The following is a 20,185-nucleotide window of genomic DNA, read 5'->3' on the forward strand; positions in this document are numbered from 1 at the left end:
AAAAAAATTAATTAGATAAAACTCAGCATGTATGAAACATGCTGAGAAAACAAATTCAAAATGCCTGGAAAATGAATTTTACATGCAATATATACTACCACCACCCATTCAAATAACATGACTATCAAAGTTAATTACTTAAACTTCACTCGTTTTCTTTTGATCCGAATTTTAAACAATTCCAATCTTAATTTCATCAATCCAAAAAAGAAATTCAAGTAACTGGTTAATTAAAACTCTAAATTTCAAAATTGAGTGCTTTCATTAATTTATCTAATCTTTAATCTTAATTTTCAATTTGATAATATCCACAGAATTAATGAGGATCATCATCGTAGCCAACGGACACGAATTTGTCCTAGAAGTTGGTCTCCAGGAACCTGTCCTGGAAATCAAAAGGAAGATAGAACAAATCTTCAACGTCCCAGCTACTTCACAAACCCTAGCTGTATCTGGCTGGGAGCTCGTCGACGGACTGGACATGGAAGATTATCCCATTGTCAAAGAAGGTACAAAAATCGACCTCACTATCAATCCATTTCTCCAATCTTCATTCAACCAGCATGAAAAAATTCATATCATAATCAAATTTCCTTCAAGAAAATTTAACATTGATGTTGATAGAACCGACACTGTGCGTAGCCTTAAAGAAAAAATCCACATTATCGATGGTACCCCCATCAAGAGAATGTTACTTTTCTTCTCTGGGATCGAATTAGATGATGAGTTTCGTAATCTTTCTGAATACGGAATCCGTGAATTCTCTGAAATCATCGTGTTCTTGAAAACTATGAATCGATTAAGGGACAATCCTCCGATTAGAAGGCTTAGTTTTAAGGTGCAAACATCTTCTAGCTTGCTTAACGGAGCTAGCATTCCTTTAGAAATGCAAGATTCAAGTACCGTTAATGAGTTGAGGCACCTACTATTGAGCTCAAAAATTCTGCCACGAGAGGATTATATTTTTATTCACAAGCAGAGGATCATGCGTGACAATTGCAGCCTCCGTTGGCACGGGGTCGAATATGGGGACATTCTTTATGTGTTCAAAGGAACCGTGAGCCGTGGTGGGTACTAACTGTTTAGATGCTTGAAATTTTATATCACCACATCTAGAGGGAAGATTAATTATTATTATTATCATCTTAAGTTTATTATTATTTCTGGTTGAATAACGTGTAGGTGTCCAAGATACCATCAGTACTTTTGCAACAATGAATCATTGCCATGTTATTGACAAAATTCAACAATTTAACTTGTTATTAATATTCCTATGAGTAGTATCTGCTAAATTGTTTTCTATGTTCTCTGTTTTATTTACAAAAAGCAGCCTTAATTTTGATTAATAGTATAACGAATTACAAGAGGTAATTGAATCCTCTACATAGATAAGTTACATCATATGTAACTTACAGTAAATTCAAAAGTAGTTACCCATAAAATTCAATTTGTTTCACATATAATTATTTTGTAATATTAGATAACTACTTTTGGGTTGTTGTAACTTTAGCAGTTGCCCAAAGGGTTTTAGAAAATCAATCAAGTTAAGTATATGATTTCAAGAAAATGAATCACAACCAGGATTTACTCGTTGTGATATAGCAAGCTGTTTCCAAAGTTATCCAAAATTTTTTAATATCCATCCAAATTAAATACAAAGAGAAATTATTCGTAACGGTGAAAACAACAAATCACCGGTTTAAGACTAGATCAAGTTTAATTTATGTCATAACACAACACAAGATCACCCATAATCTTTAGAATTTCATCTAGGTAAATCTACAAAACACTAAAAATAAGTTATGACCTACAATACATAATCAAGCAAATAAGCAGAGGAACTTCTTTGCTACCCAAGAAGGGTATTAGGATTCAGCCATTCAGGAATAGTGAACACAGAATGTTGAGTAGAACCATCATCAAGGGGTTTGAAAAAGAGGTAGATATGGGACCCATCTTTCACCCCACAATCAGCCAAAGGGACTTCATCATGATCTTGGGTCATCGGACAGCTGTGATCACTGCTGAGAAGCAAAATCAGACGGTCACAAGGGAGCTTCTGCTGGGCTCCAATTTCTCTCTTTAGATCAGCAACACTGGCATTATTTTCCACTTGAATGTAAAATAGTGTTCCAGTTAGTATCTCCACAGCCACCTTCATTGTTAAATAAATTATATTACAAATAATATAAAAGTTAAAGAGAGAAATTTAAGGCAGATGGAGAGATCAAATTTTGAAGAATTCAAGGTGGTCACGTTTGCGGCATTCTAGCAGCATGCTTTTGGTGTGGGGATTTTTATTTGAGTTCTAATGAGTAAGCTAATTGAACTTTTGCCATATGTTAATTAGCACATCTGCTCATGTATTTTAAAATGCATATGGAACTGGAAAAACCCATGTCTCATTTTGTGATAATTAAGGACAATAATTTGGTAACAATGTATAATCATTACAGAAAATTCAATGCTTATTTTGTGATTTGATTTTAAATGCAAGCGATACACGACATTATGCCTTTGGTTAAGTTAACAAGGTTTTGCAATAATGCTTCTATGCTTTCAACCAAAAGTCCGAAGGAATTCATCGGCGTGTGCGATTTTAGTGACGATATATTATTAATCCAAACCGAGTTTAATACAAAATTATGTAAGATTGAGAAGAAAGCAGAATGACAGCCTACAGAGGATGTCCATCAAACAATAATTAATCTTATGTAACAGTCTTACAAGCATTTTATCATACATATTGTATGCTAAAAAAAATTCTCCATAAACTAAGCAAAATTTGAATAATCTATTCATTTCATGGTTGCATTAATTTTGTGCAGTGTTTTTTTTTTCATATATTTTATCGTGCACTTTCTTAACTCATTCAAGGGCAACCACTGGGCCAAAAACCACTCCCTTACAACTGTGAGGCTAGTAGTTTGATCACCCACAAAAATATTATGGGGGTTTAATTTCATTTCTCAAATTTGAGTGAAGGAAGTCTTCTTCATTTCAAAATGTGAGTAGAGTTAACATCCCTCAAATAAGATTTTATGTAAACTACTAGTCTCAATAATTGTCTGATTGTAAATATCAATTATGGTATCATATAATATAAGTTGTAATCTTATCAATAGTTTCATGTAATTCAAAAAAAAAAAAAAATCATTCAAGGGCACAGATGACAGGTCACAATTGCAGGGAAAAACTTTGCAGAATATGTACTGATACTGTATATGGCTAAACTAAATGCATTCACCATTTTTACTGTAGAAACAGAAGTATTGCCTGGATTGACATTATAAAACTGCTGTTAAAGCAATTGCAATTACACTGAGGCGACTGAAAATCACTACCTTAATGGTGAACTTAGAAAAACAAATTAATGCAGCATCCAATCATAAATGTGCACTTGTCTATGAACTTGAATCTTACAGAAAGAGCAAGTTATCAAGGATCTTAACCCGTTGGCTAAGGGCAGCGTTGATGCTGCTTCATTAAAAAATTTATCAACTAAAATGTATACATAAAGTCAGTGTCTCCTACTGATTCATGCTTGAATGAATATATTCAGCTACAAGAACATTAAATTTACTAACAAAATTCTAGCTGGAAGCATATAGATCTGTGCAGACTGCAGAGGCATACCTGATGAACTACCAGAGCTTGGAAGTAAATAAAATCTTGGCTAATAGAAATGGTTTTGTTACAGATCTAAGCCTTAAATGCATCACAATTCAAACCTATCTAACAATGTAACTTGCAGATGTCCTCAATGCTCAGAGCCAACAGGTTCTGATCGACCTAGAACTTTGATCATTGTAAAATACTTGGTTGGAGGGACAACACCAGCCTTTGTGCACAAATCCACTACTGCTGGTGCATGCCCATAATAACCCCGTCCTTCATCCAAAAGCACAGGAGGGTCCTGAGGGCGTCGATGCCAAACAATCTTTGGAGGTACCAAATCATCTACCCCAGCCTTCTTCCAAAAGTGGGTTCCTCGCCAGCTCTCATATTTAAACACTCCACAAAGCCGAGCCTTATGCCCAGATGGCCCAACATGAACTTCTGAACAATGCTCACAAACTTTTACTGGATAAACTAATGTCAATCTTTGAACACCCGATCTGAGGGTCTCCCATGCTTTCAAAGTTCCATTAGCTATCACTGTCAGGTCCTCAGGTGACAAAGACTCAACTCCATGAACACCACCAACAATACCATCAGAATTCCGAGTGTTGAGATGCAGATCTTGATCAGTCGGATCAGCACCAGCCTGCCAGCATAGCTCAACAACAGCAGGAACACGCTCAAAGTCAAATCTTTGGTTATGTTCAATCACAGGTTGAAACATTTTACGCAAGTGAAATGCTTCCACAGGGACAAGTATATCATCCAAACTACCACTAATCCATTCATGAACTCGATTCTTAGCTCTGCGCCTAAACCCACGACAAGTTTGAATTAAATGACCTTTCTCCCCAATAAACACTTCAGGGCAAAACCTGCATCAAAACAATTTCAAACTTTACAATAAAAACAGTTCTTTATTCTAGAAGATATACACAACTTATGCTCAGCCAAGGTGGAAAACCAAAGACCATTTCCATAAATTTTCTTTCAAATAACACAGTCCAAATCTCCAATGCATTTATATGTAGCGTAGATGAAATTCAATGGTATCACAATATTCTGTTGTGTTTTCATAATTAATCTGTGAAGTGAAGCTAATAGACTTACTTACAGGCCTGGACTGGGAAAACTTTAATTAGCGTGGAGACGCCTCGGATCAACAGAGCTCTGGCTTTAAGAACTTCACGAGCTACAGGAACCATGTCGCGAATCGGATAATCCTTCGCTCGGTTTTCGATTCTTTTCATAATCATTGGCCTCAGTTTCTTCAAGTCAAATTTCGAACTGTAAAATCTCTGCCCGTTTGATAACTCTCCCCAAAAATCTACCCATAGTTTCCTCCTCAAGGCCATCAAAATATTAAAGCTCTGTATTGAAATATAAACAGACCTCTGAGAACTTACATCAAACACTTCATGAGCATCAAAACATTTATCAAACGTGAAAACCCCCGTCAATTCGAGCAATGATCCTAAATCGGAGAAGCTCAAAGAAGAGAATTAAAAGTGAGGGTATTTTAGGGTTTCGACAAAATGATGAGAGAGCAGACCGCAGAGAGAGACATTTGGTGATATTTTTGCTAATCAAGGTGTCACAGCTAACCATTCAAAATTCAAGGGACAATATTGTAATTAATGGTCCGCGTACGAGGAGTACTTCGTAAAACCACTTTTAAATTTTAATCCCATTTTTTTACCTAGAGAAGATAGAAGAGAACCAAAGATGGCCAATGGGCCGGGCGGCACGTGGCACGGCACGGCACGAGCACGTTTCGGTGAGGCACGAGGCACAGTACGGCACGCACGTGGGCCGTGCCGGGCTTAGAATTTTAGGTACGCGGGCCTTAAAGCACGGCACGATAAGAGATGGGCCAAAGCACGGCACGCGAAAAAGTACGTAATAAGCACGGTTTATTAGTAGGCTAGCACGCGGCCCGTGAGCCATTAATAGCACGTGGGCCAAAATATATCTAAGTAAATTTTTTTAACAAAAAGTAAATATAAAATGTTATGAAATTAAAGTACAATATCTTGAAATTAAATGTTTTAATATATTTTTTAGCATAGACTTTTAAAAATTAATTTAAATCATTAAATCTTAGTTTAAATAAATATTCTAATCTTTTATGTTTATAATTTATTAAATGAATAAGTAAATATCATGATTTTAATAAATAAAATTATAAATATCATAATTTTATTTATGATATTTATTAAATGAATAATGTTATTTAATTTTATTTATGATATTTATTTAATTATTTATTTACGTTTATAATTTATTAAATGAATAAGTAAATAAGTAAATATCATGATTTTAATAAATAAGATTATAAATATCATAAATTTATATATTATAAATAAAAAATAATTTTTTTTACAAAATTAATAATAAAATATTTTTCATATTAATATTAAATCATAACTTAATTAATATTTAATAGAGATATGTTTCATTTGTGAATGAAATATTTTTCATTTTATATATAAGAAAAATGTTAATTGCTCTCTTAATAAAAATTAATATGATTATGATTTTGAATATTATTATTATTATTATGTTGGTGGGCTTAAAAAAGCACGTCAGGCACGTGAACTTGAATAAAGCACGTTAGACACGTGGATTTTTTTAAACACGCAAAAAAAAAAAAATTAATGGACTTTTTTTGGACACGGCCCACAGCACGAGAAGGCTCGTGCCGTGGACCGTGCCGGACTCAACTGAAAAAAATATGGGCACGGCACGACACGACACAACCCACCAAATTGCACCAATTATCGGCCCATAAAGACTTGTGGGCCGGCACGGCACGGCCCACCAAATTGGTGAGCCGTGCCGTGCCGGCCCACAAGTCCTTATGGGCCGATAATTGGTGCCGGCACGGCCATTGGCCATAGTTAAAGAGAACAATGAATCTTACAAAAAACGGCATAAGGAAATGACGCGTGGGGCCCACCCGTAGAGAAACCGAAAGGAAAGCGTAGATAATACGCGCGGTAAAGTAAAGAATCATATTCCTACCAATCCCGAAAGCAGGAGCACGTGAGAGGAGATCTAAGACGTCCCGTTGAGCGGTCATTGAAATCAGAACCGTAGAAGCACCCAAAAGGGGGAACCGACTTGAAGGTACGTACGATTATAACGCAAAGCGTCTAACATAAACAAACACCAAGGCAAACCGCAAACGGGGTTGTGTGGTCAAGAGAAGCCCGTCTGCACTTATATAACGACCTTATAACCCAAACACAGTCCTTATCTCTGTCTCTCTCTCTCTCTCTCTCTCTGGCTTCTCTTGTTTCCGCTCTCGTAAGGCAGTTTGATTCGCAATCTTCCTCTTAAGGTAACAATCGATCTTCACCTCGTGATTTTATGTTATTTATCAATTAATCTTTGGTTATTATTATTATTATTGTTATTATCTGGGTAGGTAAACGAATCTGAGTTCTCTTCGGTTGCTTGATGTGTTTTCTTTTGAGCAAAATTTTTATTTTATTCGATCGGATTATTGATTGTGCCGAATCTTGGTAGTTGCCCTAACCTAGGGTTTTTGGATTGTGTGTAGGATCAATTCTGAATGATCATGTTTTTATTTGGTATGAGCTTGTGTGTATATATGGTCATTTTTGCTTATGATCAGTTCTATTTTGGTGTCTGCATGTGTGTGTATACATGTTGGTGTCCGTGTTTGGTTCTCTTTGAATATTTGGGTGAGGAATGATTAGGGCTTTTTGAATCTCATGTGTATGTAGATTAATCGGGTTAAAAAGTACAATAGTTCATTGGCTGATAGAAGTCAGGGCACTGAACATAATTTAAGATGATCATCGAGTGGGTATTATCGATTGGGTACTTGCAATTAATCTGCTGAGAAGAGTAGTAACCAAAGACGATCATCTATGTATATAGCATGTGATATTTGATTGCTAGTAGCTTAAATGTGTTTTCTAATAATTTAGAGTAGTTAGGAAATTCATGGACTGTTGCGGTTAAGATTTCACTCGTTATTGTTTTGAACTTTGTCTGATAGTTTCTTCCTATCCTCTCTTCCAGCTAAGAGCAATTTAAGTGAATTGAAGCCAATTTCTTGCTGGTTACGGACTCTTTGACACTCCAACAACCAAGTTTCATGTCTGAATTTGACACCCAGATTCCATCTGCCTTTGGTATGTAATGTTTACCGTCTTTAGAATGGTTTGGTGATATCTGTGACTGCCAGAGTTTCTCGATTCGATCATCCAGGAGAGTAGCATGTGTTTCTGATGAGTATCGGTTTGTGTGTTTCGGTTTGTTTTGTTGTACGGCAGATCCCTTTGCTGAGGCAAATGCTGAGGACTCAGGTGCTGGTTCAAAAGATTATGTGCATATTCGCGTGCAGCAACGTAATGGGAGGAAAAGCCTGACAACTGTGCAAGGGTTGAAGAAAGAATTCAGCTACAACAAGATTCTCAAGGACCTCAAGAAAGAGTTCTGCTGTAATGGTACTGTTGTACAGGACCCTGAGTTAGGCCAGGTTTGCCTCCTGACCCTTCACTTGATGACTTTAAGATGGTTTATTGTCTTTTTCTCAATGCTCTTTATTAGGAGATGTTAACAATTTTTGTAATTTGCATGCTGCATTAGACAAATATCTGTTTTTTGGGAAATAGCGGCAAAGTCTTATGTAATGAATCCTCTTGTGTTCAGGTCATACAGCTTCAGGGTGACCAGAGGAAGAATGTGTCCACCTTCCTCGTTCAGGTAAACCAATGTTTTCATTAAGCAGTTATTATGTAGAAGGTATATTTGCAGGAGCCTTTATTCAATCATTCTTCTTCTTATTATTTTTTTTTTCCCCCAAATCTTTGATTGAACAGGCTGGTATTGTGAAGAAGGAATTCATCAAGATTCATGGTTTCTAAATAGTGGGAGCCAAGTTGCTATATGTTGTTTATCCATCTCCAACTATTGGTAGCAAGAAGTATATGATCTATATATTAATTTATTATTGACTGTTGTGTTATGTAACGCTGTCCAAACAAAAAGTTTGATGCAAGCTTGCTTGTGCGTTTAAACTTTTTAGTTTGTAGTAGTGTTCTTTTGTTTGGGAATATTATGGTTTCTTCCAAGACTTATTTTAAGCAAAATAAAATGTATTCCTGCTTTCAATTCATATGAATAGTTGTTTGTTTCCGCCCTCCTTTAAGTTGCTGGTGAAGTTAATTTCTATATTTGAGCAGGTGAAAAAATTACTGTTAGCCAAAATCATGGAATACTGTCATACAGGAAGCAACAGAACCAGTGTAAACTGCTTTGTGTTTTTAGTTCCCAATCAAATGCTCATGATAAAATTATATTTAGAACATGATGGGTACTCTTGTTTGATAAAATTATATTTAGAACATGATGGGTACTCTTGTTTGATAAAATTATATTTAGAACATGATGGGTACTCTTGTTTTGTAATGGTTCTTGATGTCAGGGATTTGAGGCCCTTGTGCTGATGAGCTTGTTTCCTAATTGTGGGTTCTTGAAGTATTACTGTGGGTAACATGTAAATGGGGCAAGCAGATACCCTTATGACAGTAACTAAGTTATTGAGAGTTTCCACCAATGAGAGTAACTACATGTCGTTCTGGTTAAACCCTACAACTAAGTACTTTTGAGCGCTGTTTCTCTCTTTTCTTTGGTTGTTTGGATTCTAAAATTTTTCTTCACACTAATTTTAATAAAAATATGCATTACAAAAATACTCAGAATGTGAAGTATTATAAACATACTCATTATTCAATTTATAATTTTCATATTTTAAACTCTAAAATTTTTATTGCCAACATCTTAATTAATATTTTGATAAATAATAAAAAAATAATTTTAAGAAAAATTTTGACTACAAAATATGGGTAATACTTTTTATTTTCAAAAAATAAAATAAAACCTAAGCATTGTTTAAAAAAAATTGTCTTTTTTTTGGGGGGGGATTTGGCCATTCTTCTTCATCTTCTTAGTCTCTTCATCCTCTTCATCTCTTACCCTTTCTTTCTTTCTTTGTTTTTTTGGAGTATTTATGGAATGTTTTCTATTATTCTGTTATTTTTGGTGCAAAATTCAATATTGACAAAAAAAAATAATAACTAAAATTATGTTAAAAAATTTATTTACAACTTGATTTAATTATATTATTGTAAATATATGTTAAATTTCTTTAAAATAATGTGTTGAATAGTCTTATTAGTGTTTTAAGTAAATAAAACTTACATAGTTGACGTAAGGATATTTTTAAAATTTTAAAGAGTGTACAAAATAAAAGTCAAAATAATATAGTGTTTAAAGTAATATTTAGAGTGCAAATAGCCATATCTTTTTTCTTCTCATTGATGCTTGCTTGAACTTCAATTTCACATTTCTTGGATGGAAATTAAAGTCTTTCCTGTGTTTTTATCTTAAGCTGATATTAGGAATTTATACCTTTTAATATATTATTAGATGTGATCAAATGTATTTTTGGTCATTATTCTTGGAATTTGAGAATACACTAAATATCCATCGAGTAGTGGGATTGAGATTGATAAATGTAAAATTCCACAATAGATGTGACTTGTGAGCAGGATTTATTTAATGGATGCCGGTTTGGAATATGTGAAGTCATGCTAAACTCTGCTTGTTGCCATCGCATGTTTATTAATTATTTTTGAAGTATCACATGAAGCCATACTAATTCATGTTTGTGAAAATGGAAATTTTTTTACTACAAAAATATTAGAAGAAATTAGTTTATGAAAGTCTTAAGTTTATGTCCATTACAAAGATGATAAATGCTATTGTTATTAGAAATGTGAAAGGTGAAAGAAGAATGCTGGTGTCATGAATCATGTAGTAGAATTATTAATTTGCAGTAAGATCATAAATTAGTCAAAAGGGATAGATCAACTGTTGGAAAGCACGGTAATGTAGTTGTTGGAAAGTATAATAACTAGAAGTTTAGATAAGAAGAAGAAGTCTGGTGTACTTGTTAGAAAGTACAATAACTGGAAGCTTAGATAAACAAGTCCGGTAGCAGACAGCATAGCAGTTGGAGAGCCCAGCTACTAGAAGCTTGAATAAATGAATGGACCCAACTACTAGAGAGCGTAACTGCTGGAGAGTACTGTTATTTGAGAGCATAGCCACTGAAATCTTAATTAAGTGAATAGCTCCAGTTGTTGTAGAGTAAAGCCAAGCTAGAATAAGATGGGGATACTTGATCCCTTATTTATCTCACTCTCCCCCAATACCCAATAACTACTTTATTATAATTTCAATATATTATCTCTATATAATATTATTAGAAGTAGTAATAGTTTTATCTTTCTAAACTGCAAACTAATATCTTAATGAATTTTATGCAAGTAGATTAAATCGTCTTAAAAGTTAAAAAAAAATGATAATTCGTATCTTTTAAAACGATTAGATCAAAATCTCTTGCCAATAATTATCAAAAAAAGAAAAATAAATGAGCTCTTGCCAATAACATCAAGTTTAGAGCATAAAAACAAAAATGCCAGCAAGTTGGAAAAAGGTTGCTTCGCTTCCATGACCGATTGCCGCAATTGCTTTTTGGATACATCGTCTAAGCTTTTAACAAGAGAACATAAGAAAACAAAATTAGAGAGACTGCCCAATTAGCAATAGAAAAAAGGTTGAGCAATTATGTTTTTTCGGGTCGAGTAAGTGGTTTTCTTTACGGATTTATTTGTACTTCTGAAACGTCTTATTTGAAACTATATTAATATGTAGTTTAATTTGGGCAATTAGAGAATACTATATACCTAGCTCGGACTAGATTTGATGAAAATGAATACTGTTGTTGCAAATTTTATCCCAATTTATTAGGTGATAATTCCAATTGAGGATGGCTTTAGGACTGGGGTTCCTCTTTGTCAGATATGACAATGATGAGTTTACCCTTTACGCAGATCTTAATAGGTCTTTTAATCTCCTTCTATGAGTCCATTTCCTTAGGAGATGAGAGTGTCCTTTTCCAATGATACTATGTAAACATAGCAAAAGGATCAGAGCGCTGCCTTTACCACATGGACCCTCCGATGGTTAAGTCAGTTACCAGATCTTTGGAAATATAAATTTAAAGAAAGAAAAACTAGAGAGAGAAATGTTGCGTAAACCCTCCTACAACTTCCTAATGATTTTCTAACGACCTTCTAGTGATTTTCTGGCGACCTTCCGACAATTTTTAGTGAGTTTTTATTTATCTATTACTTTTTATTATTTATTATTTACTATACTTAGGAGAGTAATCATAGGTCATTCTGACTTTGTAGGCTTTTCTTAGTTCAAGAAGACCTATTATCGAAATGACCAAGGATAAGAATATAGTTGTGGATGTTATTTCTTTAACAACTATTCATGCTATTACGAGTGACGTAGGTAGTTGTGAGTTAAAATAGGAGATAGATGAGGATAGTAGTGCATATGTAGATGAAATAATAAGAAGAAAGAAGGTTAATTTTGAGGATGAGGACGAACCAGTAGTTAAAGATACCTATCCATGGTAGATAAAGACGATTAAATATGGATTAGGTGAAACGTTCTTTGAGATACTAATGATGAGATATAACATTCCTAGATCAATAATATTTCATCGTGCTTCACTTAAATTCTAGAGTATGACTTTCATTTCAACTTTATGTTCGAAAGATATTATATGCCTTAGGACTTGCTCCAGCTCAGCTATCTCCTAAAGCGTAGTGTTGTATCATTGGAACATAGTCTCTTTGGTGTTATTAGGATTTGAGGATCTTACTGTGGCTGAATTTTAGAGTCTTTTTCATCCACAGAGATGTCCTAAGGATGAAGGTTTTTTGTGTTTGTCTACCCATCCTAATTCGGACAAGATTCTTCTTTATGATGAACCTAGTCATCAAGACAAGACTTGGAAACCTTACCAATTTTTTGTTAGAGGCAATTAGGAGTTCGGGGCAAGTACAGAACATTCTAAAGTTAGGATCTAGACTCGATCTTATCAACCTAATAGAATTTCATTTTCTTATAATAATTTATTATTTTTTATTATAAGTTCTTTCCATAACTCAAAACTACTTTTTCTTCCTTGGTTTTGCCGATGAGTGGATTTACCTTCGCCTTTCAGTAGACGAGGAAAGAAATATAGCAAAAGCTTTAAGCCTAAGCTTGAGTAAGCACAGCATCTCAACTGCTTGTTCTGAAGAAACCTTAATTGAGCGTGGTATTATTCCAAACATCTCATTTTTTGAGAAGGAAGCTTTAGCGATGACTGCGAATGGTTCTCATAATGTTAGTCTTAAAGGTGAGAGGAGGAAGAGGTTGGTGATTTCGAACATAGTTCAGGAGAAACAAAAGAAACAAGGTGAATCATCTTTTTAGATTATATCCCAATATGAGCATATTGCACCCTTTATTCCTCCTCCTCTTTCATCTAAGAAGGGCATTTATAATTTTACATCACACATGTTGTTCAAATTTTATTGAACTCGCAAGTGCACAATCTATTGTAGAATAGATTAATGGTGACGAGTGTCGATCCCACGAGAAGGTTGATTCTAATTGTGTGTAAAATTAATTTTTCTAAATGGATGTTTGGATTTGTGGTGAAAGTGACTTAGATTATCTTAAAATTGGAATTGAAATGGCGAGAATAAATTGAAGAGAAATCTATTGAAATGAAACACTTGGGTATCTGGATCCGTATCAACATGCACCATGGGCTAAATATTCCTTATTATTGCCAATTAAATCATAAGGGGGGAATCCACACCTCATGAACCAAACTTTAATCAATATGGTGCTAAGGGCTTATCGTGACAAATAATAATAACCTTGTACTAGGGAGCCGGTAAAACCAGGGCGGTATCTAGACAAGATTATTATTATTTGTCGACGAGAAGTCAAAACATCCACAAAAACTAGAAGGGAAGAGAAAATAAATTTACCAATTAAAGCCCATGACACATGTTGAGACTTTACTTTCAACCCAAGCTTGAAAGAAAATTAGCTACTTATAATTGAACTAGGGGCAAAATGAAAATTTATTAAAATATGTAGAAAATACAATATGGAGAAGGAATTATAGAAAATAGAGCCCAAAAATGGTTTCAGAGATGCCAAATTAGGGGGAGAGGTCCCCTTTTTATAGATACATTGAGTAAATCATGGCCATCGGATTAAAAACAGTTTGGACGCTCAGGATATCGCCACATCATCAGTCAACAGTACGCGGTTTGACCACATGCATGTACCGTACGCGAGATTTTTAGTCCACTGATATGCTGCCACGTCATCAGTCAATGCCATATCATCGTTCAATGCCACGTCATCATTCCGTCTATGTGAACAGTAACATAGACAATACTGTACATGTGAATAGTACTATACATGTGAACAGTGACATTTTTTCTTTTATGCTCCTCCTAAGGTTTTTGACTGTCCTGAGTTAAAAAATGATGTCCGTTTTGCCATATGATTTCTCGTTCATTGTGAAATGACCATGATGCCTCTAAAATACATAAAATACTTAATTAAAATAAAACACATGTAATTAAATTACAAGAAGGTTAAATACATAAAAGTAAGGGTGTTAGTAAGACTTGAAATGTAAAATGACGATTTTCTCCTTTATAAATATATATTTTCTAACACTCAACACACCCCTCAACCAGCTTATTGCTAGTCCCTAACAAATAAAACGAAAACAAAATTCAAATCCAAAATGATTTTTTTTTAAATAATCATGTTTATTCAATCAGACAAATAATAGTAATCAAATAAAAGTATAAGCATTATCTCCAGTCTAAAGAAACAACACACCCACATCAACCATCCACATGAATCAGCCCAGTAGACTTTGTCACAACTACTTTCAAGAATGACATGTTAACCCCCAAAATCTCACTAGAAATAGTGATTCACTCACAAAGAAATTAAACTCAATAAAAATAGTCACTCCAATAAATGGTAATTGAGAGAGAAAATAATAAAGAAGTGATATCACATGCTCTCACCAAGATGAAAGAAATATGCTCTCAGCTTAGAAATAATACGATCTCAAGTCAAACAAAAATGCTAGTCAACCCAATTTATTTATCTTTTTTTATTTTTTTATTATGCACCGCTACATCTTTTTAGCTCATATAACTAGCTTCTACTTCAGACTATAGTTCCTAAAATCAAGAAGGACTTTTATTAGGACGTAACGTAGATTAGGGACATGGCTAACAAAGAAGGGAAATAAGGAAAACAAAGTGTATGTTTGAGAAAAATGTAGAGAATATTTTTTTGGAAGTTGCAAGGTAGATTTCACCTATTATTGTAATTTTTTTTTCTTTTTGAAACAACAATTTTTTTTTTTTTTGCTTTTGTTTGGCACAACGTCACTGAACAAAATAATTATTTACATTTTTCTCAAACATAAATAGGTGATAGAACTTATAAGACATCGGGTAATACTCTAAATCGGAGTAGGTCAAGATGATAAGTTGACAAAGAAAATATTTTTTTTTAAAGGCTCAAAAAGATTAACTATGAATATTTCACAAAAGGGATGGCTAGAAAGGCTCAAACGAATTAAAGATGGTCTTTCCATCATTTTTTAGGGCTCTCAATAATCTTCTATATCTACTAGTTAGATGGGCCTCCAAATGTAGCAACACACATTATTATTTTTTTTCTCTTTTTTTTTTTAATTTTACAACAATTTTTTTTAAGGGTTAACTCAAAAGAAATCTAGAGATCGTGTATAAAATAATAAATTGCTAAGCTGTATGAAGAATAGGCAAAATTGTTACTCTCCAAGAAAAATGATAGGCTCAAAAACTCACTTGGTATTTATTATGACATGTTCATTCCTTCAAGCAACTCATATTTGTCTCCGACATCAACATGTAGAGTAGCAAACATGGCGTAACATCATTTAAGACCAAAGATAATACAAATACTAAAATTTAAAATTCATCATGTCATCCAATGTTAAAACAAATCACACAATTTTTTTTTTCAAACAACATTCTTCCCCCCAACCTATTCTAAGCATGAAAGGAAAATATACATGCAGAAATGTGAAAATGATGCAGAAAAATTAAAAAGTTACACTTAAAATGATAGAAAAAGAAAATAGTTTTTTTTTTAATTAAGAAGATGCGTTTCTAGAGGCACTACACTCCATATTCAGCCATCTTCGACTCAAAAATTTGAAAATGTATATTTATAAAGGAGAAATTAAAAAGAAGAAGAAAAATGAACATAAAAACTTAATAAAGAAAAAGAAAATGTCTGAATTTTTTTTTTGTTTTTTTATAATTTTTTTTTCAAACAATGAAGATACGTTTCTAGAGTCACTACACTCCATATACAGTCATCTTCAACACAAAAAGTTAGCAACAGTTAGTTTCTACAATAAAAAAATCAGTAAAAACTTAACCAAGATTCCACAATTGTCGACTATTCCCTCCCCCCAACCAGAACAAAACATTGTCCTTAATGTTTTAAAGGAAAGAAGTAGAGTTTAGAAGACATCACCTGGCTGGTGCAACACAAAAGAAAATATTTACAGGCGGAGAGTTAAATCTAATTTGTACTTCTTACTGCAGCTACTGTTACCATTATTATTTGGACGCTCCAACACAAAGGTTCAGGGGTCTGGCTCCGGTCTATAAGCTTGTAACAAATCAAGTAGCTCATTAGCAGTGTGAGCACAAATAAAAAATTTTTTCGCTGTGGAAAAAGTGAAATAGTTTTTTATTGTATGGTTAAGAAATGCGATAAAGCCATCATAAAAGTTATTGACATTTAACAAACCGATGAGTTTCTGGTGAATGTGCAGATGGGCCCAGGATGCTAGTGTGATAAGTGCCTCTAGAGTTGCAAGATCTCCTGGTAGGAAAATAAAAGCATTAGCATGATTACGCATTTCAGTTATTCTTTCTTGTATACCTGAGACGACTAGCTCTTCTCCAGTAGATGAGTCAGACAAACTGCCCAAAGTTTTTAGGGCCCTTGGAATGATGCCTAACACTTGGCTTCCTCGGACAAAAGCAGCTTCTGAGACCAATTTTGATAACCCTTGATTACCTCCTTCATACACCAAGTGTAATTTTCTCTATACTATACTTCGACCAAGATCTATGGCTGCCTTAACGAACTCTTTATGTTTGCCATAGTTAAAACCATAAAGCACACAAATGTTCTTGAATTGTCTATTGGGAGTAGCTGCCATTGGGATACTTTTCAAAAATAATTTATGAATGCGTAACAAAAATCATATTTAAAAATCTTGGTGACAGTGGGTCACAGCTGTGTATGAGGTAGCATGTCAGTGTCAAATAACGTGTAAAACACATGGCTTGTGAGTCAAAAAGAAAACAGTAAAAAGAAAAAGAAACAATGATAAAATAAAATTATTAAAGACAATAATGCAAATGATAAAATAACAATGAAATAAAATAACAATAAAGTAAAAGGATATTTACAAGTAGTTGCGACTGTGGCTCACATATTTCTCTGGTTTTACGTTCAGAAACGGCTTGAACGCCCTCTATGGGTCGAGGATAGGCTTCCCATCCAGTTTTCTTATAAACTGGCAAACATGGTCGTTTATAGTCAGATTCCCGAGACTGTATCGTGCATGCTCTTTCTGGAATAATGGTCATAACTGGAGAATCGCTCCTTGCATATATCCACTAGGATGCGTTTCAAGAGACAAAAATGATATCATCCAATGACTCTTTATTCAAGCCATCCCTAATGAATTGAATCTTATCTTCCCTGTTATCAGACACCATTCCTAAATAACATGGTTTTTCATCGCAACTCATTCTGGCACACTTATGACAAGCAATAGAAATTTTTCGAGCTCTTCGTTTTCTTGTATAATTTCCTTTACCACAACCAAGCATGTATGTAATAAATTTTAGAGGTAACTCACCTGCCAATCATACTTTAGCATTGATTAACCAACGGATGTCAGCAAGTATGTTATTCCTCATGAGCAATCGCATGCGTTCGGACCGAGCTTTGTAGATTGTAAGGAGGGCATTCTAAGGAAGTGAAGGGAATCGATTGTGAAGCTTTGCTAGAATCTCGTTTCTGTCCATACCTTCGTCTCAGAATATCAGTTATTATGGGAAACTGAAGTAACCGACTTGATTGTCACGGATTATTGTTATCCGCCACTTCACCGGGGTAACAAACTAAAGTACACAAACAAAGAAAAACAAACTAAAACACATAAAGAAAATTACAATTGTCCTCTTATTGAATTTACCTCAAGCTTCAACTGGATGTTGCCAAAGGACAACTGCATATTTCCAGTCCTACATTGAATGTGAGCATCCGCAGTTGCCAAGAAAGGTCGGCCTAGGATAATGGGGATGTGCTTCCTTGAATCCTGTATTGGTTGAGTGTCAATTACAATGAAATCAATAGGAAAATAAAACTTGTCTACCTGTATAAGCACGTCCTCTACAATACCATGAGGTATTTTCGTGGACCGATCTGTAAGTTATAACACCACTGGAGCTGAGTGTAATTTTCCAAGTCCAAGTTTTACAAATACTGAATAAGGCAACAGATTTACATTAACTCCTAAATCCAACAAAGCATTCTCAATTATGTGGTTCCTTATACTACATGAAATAATGAGGGAGCCTGATACTTTGCATTTTAGAGGAATTTTGTGTTGAAGTATAGAACTAACATTTTCTGTTAAAAATGTCTTTTTTTGAACGTGAATATTTATCTTTTTAGCACAAAGGTCTTTAAGAAACTTGGCGTATGGATTTTCCCTTCTTTCCTTCAGCTAACCTATGAGGAAATGGAGCTTTGGGAACATATTCTCGTGGGTTGGTTTATTCTTTCTCTTCCGATGGTGAGTCCTCAACATTCATAGGTACAATTTGATTTTCTTTTGTCACCGGCATCTCCACTTTGTTGTCGGCTTCTTTTCCTTTTCGCAAGGTCATGACTGCTTTGACCTTTCCATGCTGCTGTGGTGAACTGGTACTTGCTTCATGTACTCCTTTAGGATTAGACACTGGTTGACTTTGAAATTTACCTTTCTCAACAGTCATTGCCAAGGTTTGAACTGAAGAAGCAAGTTGTCCCACCATCTTCTCAAGACTTGAAACTGATTGGGCTTGTAAGCTGAAACATGCTCTCATCTCATTTCGTAGTCCATCAATGGTGCAGTTTTGTTGCTTAATCGTAGAGTGAGTAACATTCTTGAAATTTTGGAATGCATCCTCCCATGGTCTGGTTTGAGAGTAGTTCTGATTCTGATTGTATGGTCTAAATGGTGGCTGAGAGGATTGAGGAATTTGAGGAATTGGTTGCATTGGTGGAGCTGGAGTTGTTGGTCCATTTTGTTGGAATTCTTGAGACCATGAAAAATTGGGGTGGTCTCTCCATCCAGGGTTATTTGTGTTGGAGTATGGGTTGTAATTTGATGGTTTTCTCATTACACCTATGGCATTGGCTTGATCTGAGTATGAGTCATGGTCATTTAGCTCTATTGATTTAGCAGTCGTAAACTATTGTTCAAATTTTATTGAACTCGCAAGTGCACAAATCTATTGTAATATAGATCAATGGTGACGAGTGTCGATCCCACGAGGAGGTGGATTTTAATTGTGTGTAAAATTAATTTTGTAAATGGGTGATTGGATTTGTGGTGGAAATGATTTGGAATATGCTAAAACTTAAATTAAAATGGCGAGAATAAATTCTAAAATTGGAATTGAAATGGCGAGAATAAATTGAAGAGAATTTTATTGAAATGACGTACTTGGGTATCTGGATCCGTATCAACATGCACCATGGGCTAAATAATCCTTATTAATACCAATTAAATCATGAGGGGGGAATTCACACCTCATGAACCACACTCTAATCAATATGGTGCTAAGGGCTTATCGTGCCAAATAATAATAACCTTGTACTAGGGGGCCGATGAAACCAAGGCGGTACTAGACAAGATTAGTATTATTTGTCGACGAGAAGTCAAAACATCTACAAAAAATTAGAGAGGAAGAGAAAGTAAATTTACCAAATAAAGCCCATGACACATGTTGAGACTTTACTTTCAACCCAAGCTTGAAAGAAAATTAGCCACTCATAATTGAACTAGGGGCAAAATGAAAATTTATTGAAATACGTAGAAAATACAAAATGGAGAAGGAATTACAGAAAATGGAGTCCAAAAATGGTTTCAGAGATATCAAATTAGGGGGGGAGGCCCCCTTTTTATAGATACATAGAGTAAATCATGGCTATCGGATTAAAAACAGTTTGGACGCTCAGGATTGCGCCACGTCATCAATCAACAGTACGCGGTTTGACCACGCGGATGAACAGTAACACGGTTTGACCTGGGTTGAACAGTAACGCAGTTTGGTTGAAAATAATCCTGTGTGATGCATGTACTGTACGCGATATTTTTCGTACACTAATATGCTGCCACGTCACCATCAACAGTACATAAGAATTTTAGTCCAATAAGATCGTGACACCTCATCAGTCAATGCCACATCATCGGTCAATACCACGTCATCGATCCGTCTAT

At 34.6% G+C, this 20,185-nt stretch overlaps 3 protein-coding genes across 3 annotated transcripts; 2 read left to right on the forward strand and 1 right to left on the reverse strand.

The window, feature by feature from the left end:
* Positions 1-319: 319 nt before the first annotated feature.
* LOC102616646 (uncharacterized) lies at positions 320-1,219 on the forward strand. Its single transcript, XM_006469644.2, has one exon. The coding sequence runs from the start codon at positions 320-322 to the stop codon at positions 1,076-1,078; it is 759 nt and encodes a 252-aa protein (XP_006469707.1). The 3' UTR covers positions 1,079-1,219.
* Positions 1,220-3,435: 2,216 nt separating this feature from the next.
* On the reverse strand, positions 3,436-5,206 carry LOC102616356 (APO protein 4, mitochondrial). The gene is made up of 2 exons (XM_015527442.3): positions 4,732-5,206; positions 3,436-4,496 (listed from the first exon to the last, which is right to left on the reverse strand). The coding sequence occupies exons 1-2, from the start codon at positions 4,974-4,976 to the stop codon at positions 3,761-3,763; spliced, it is 981 nt and encodes a 326-aa protein (XP_015382928.1). The 5' UTR covers positions 4,977-5,206; the 3' UTR covers positions 3,436-3,760.
* A 1,537-nt stretch (positions 5,207-6,743) lies between these two features.
* LOC102616070 (protein translation factor SUI1 homolog) lies at positions 6,744-8,773 on the forward strand. The gene is made up of 5 exons (XM_006469642.4): positions 6,744-6,964; positions 7,675-7,787; positions 7,929-8,134; positions 8,308-8,361; positions 8,478-8,773. The coding sequence occupies exons 2-5, from the start codon at positions 7,751-7,753 to the stop codon at positions 8,520-8,522; spliced, it is 342 nt and encodes a 113-aa protein (XP_006469705.1). The 5' UTR covers positions 6,744-6,964; positions 7,675-7,750; the 3' UTR covers positions 8,523-8,773.
* Positions 8,774-20,185: the final 11,412 nt, after the last annotated feature.

The sequence above is a fragment of the Citrus sinensis genome, chromosome 2, assembly GCF_022201045.2.
Source record: "Citrus sinensis cultivar Valencia sweet orange chromosome 2, DVS_A1.0, whole genome shotgun sequence".
NCBI lineage: Eukaryota > Viridiplantae > Streptophyta > Magnoliopsida > Sapindales > Rutaceae > Citrus > Citrus sinensis.

Coding starts and splice junctions, on each gene's coding strand:
- LOC102616356 (XM_015527442.3), bottom strand. CDS start 4,976: ATGGCCTTGAGGAGGAAACTATGGGTAGATTTTTGGGGAGAGTTATCA. Junction 4,497..4,731: donor TTCCCAGTCCAGGCCTGTAA/GTAAGTCTATTA, acceptor GTTTTGATGCAG/GTTTTGCCCTGAAGTGTTTA.
- LOC102616070 (XM_006469642.4), top strand. CDS start 7,751: ATGTCTGAATTTGACACCCAGATTCCATCTGCCTTTG. Junction 7,788..7,928: donor CCAGATTCCATCTGCCTTTG/GTATGTAATGTT, acceptor GTTGTACGGCAG/ATCCCTTTGCTGAGGCAAAT. Junction 8,135..8,307: donor AGGACCCTGAGTTAGGCCAG/GTTTGCCTCCTG, acceptor TCTTGTGTTCAG/GTCATACAGCTTCAGGGTGA.
- LOC102616646 (XM_006469644.2), top strand. CDS start 320: ATGAGGATCATCATCGTAGCCAACGGACACGAATTTGTCCTAGAAGTT.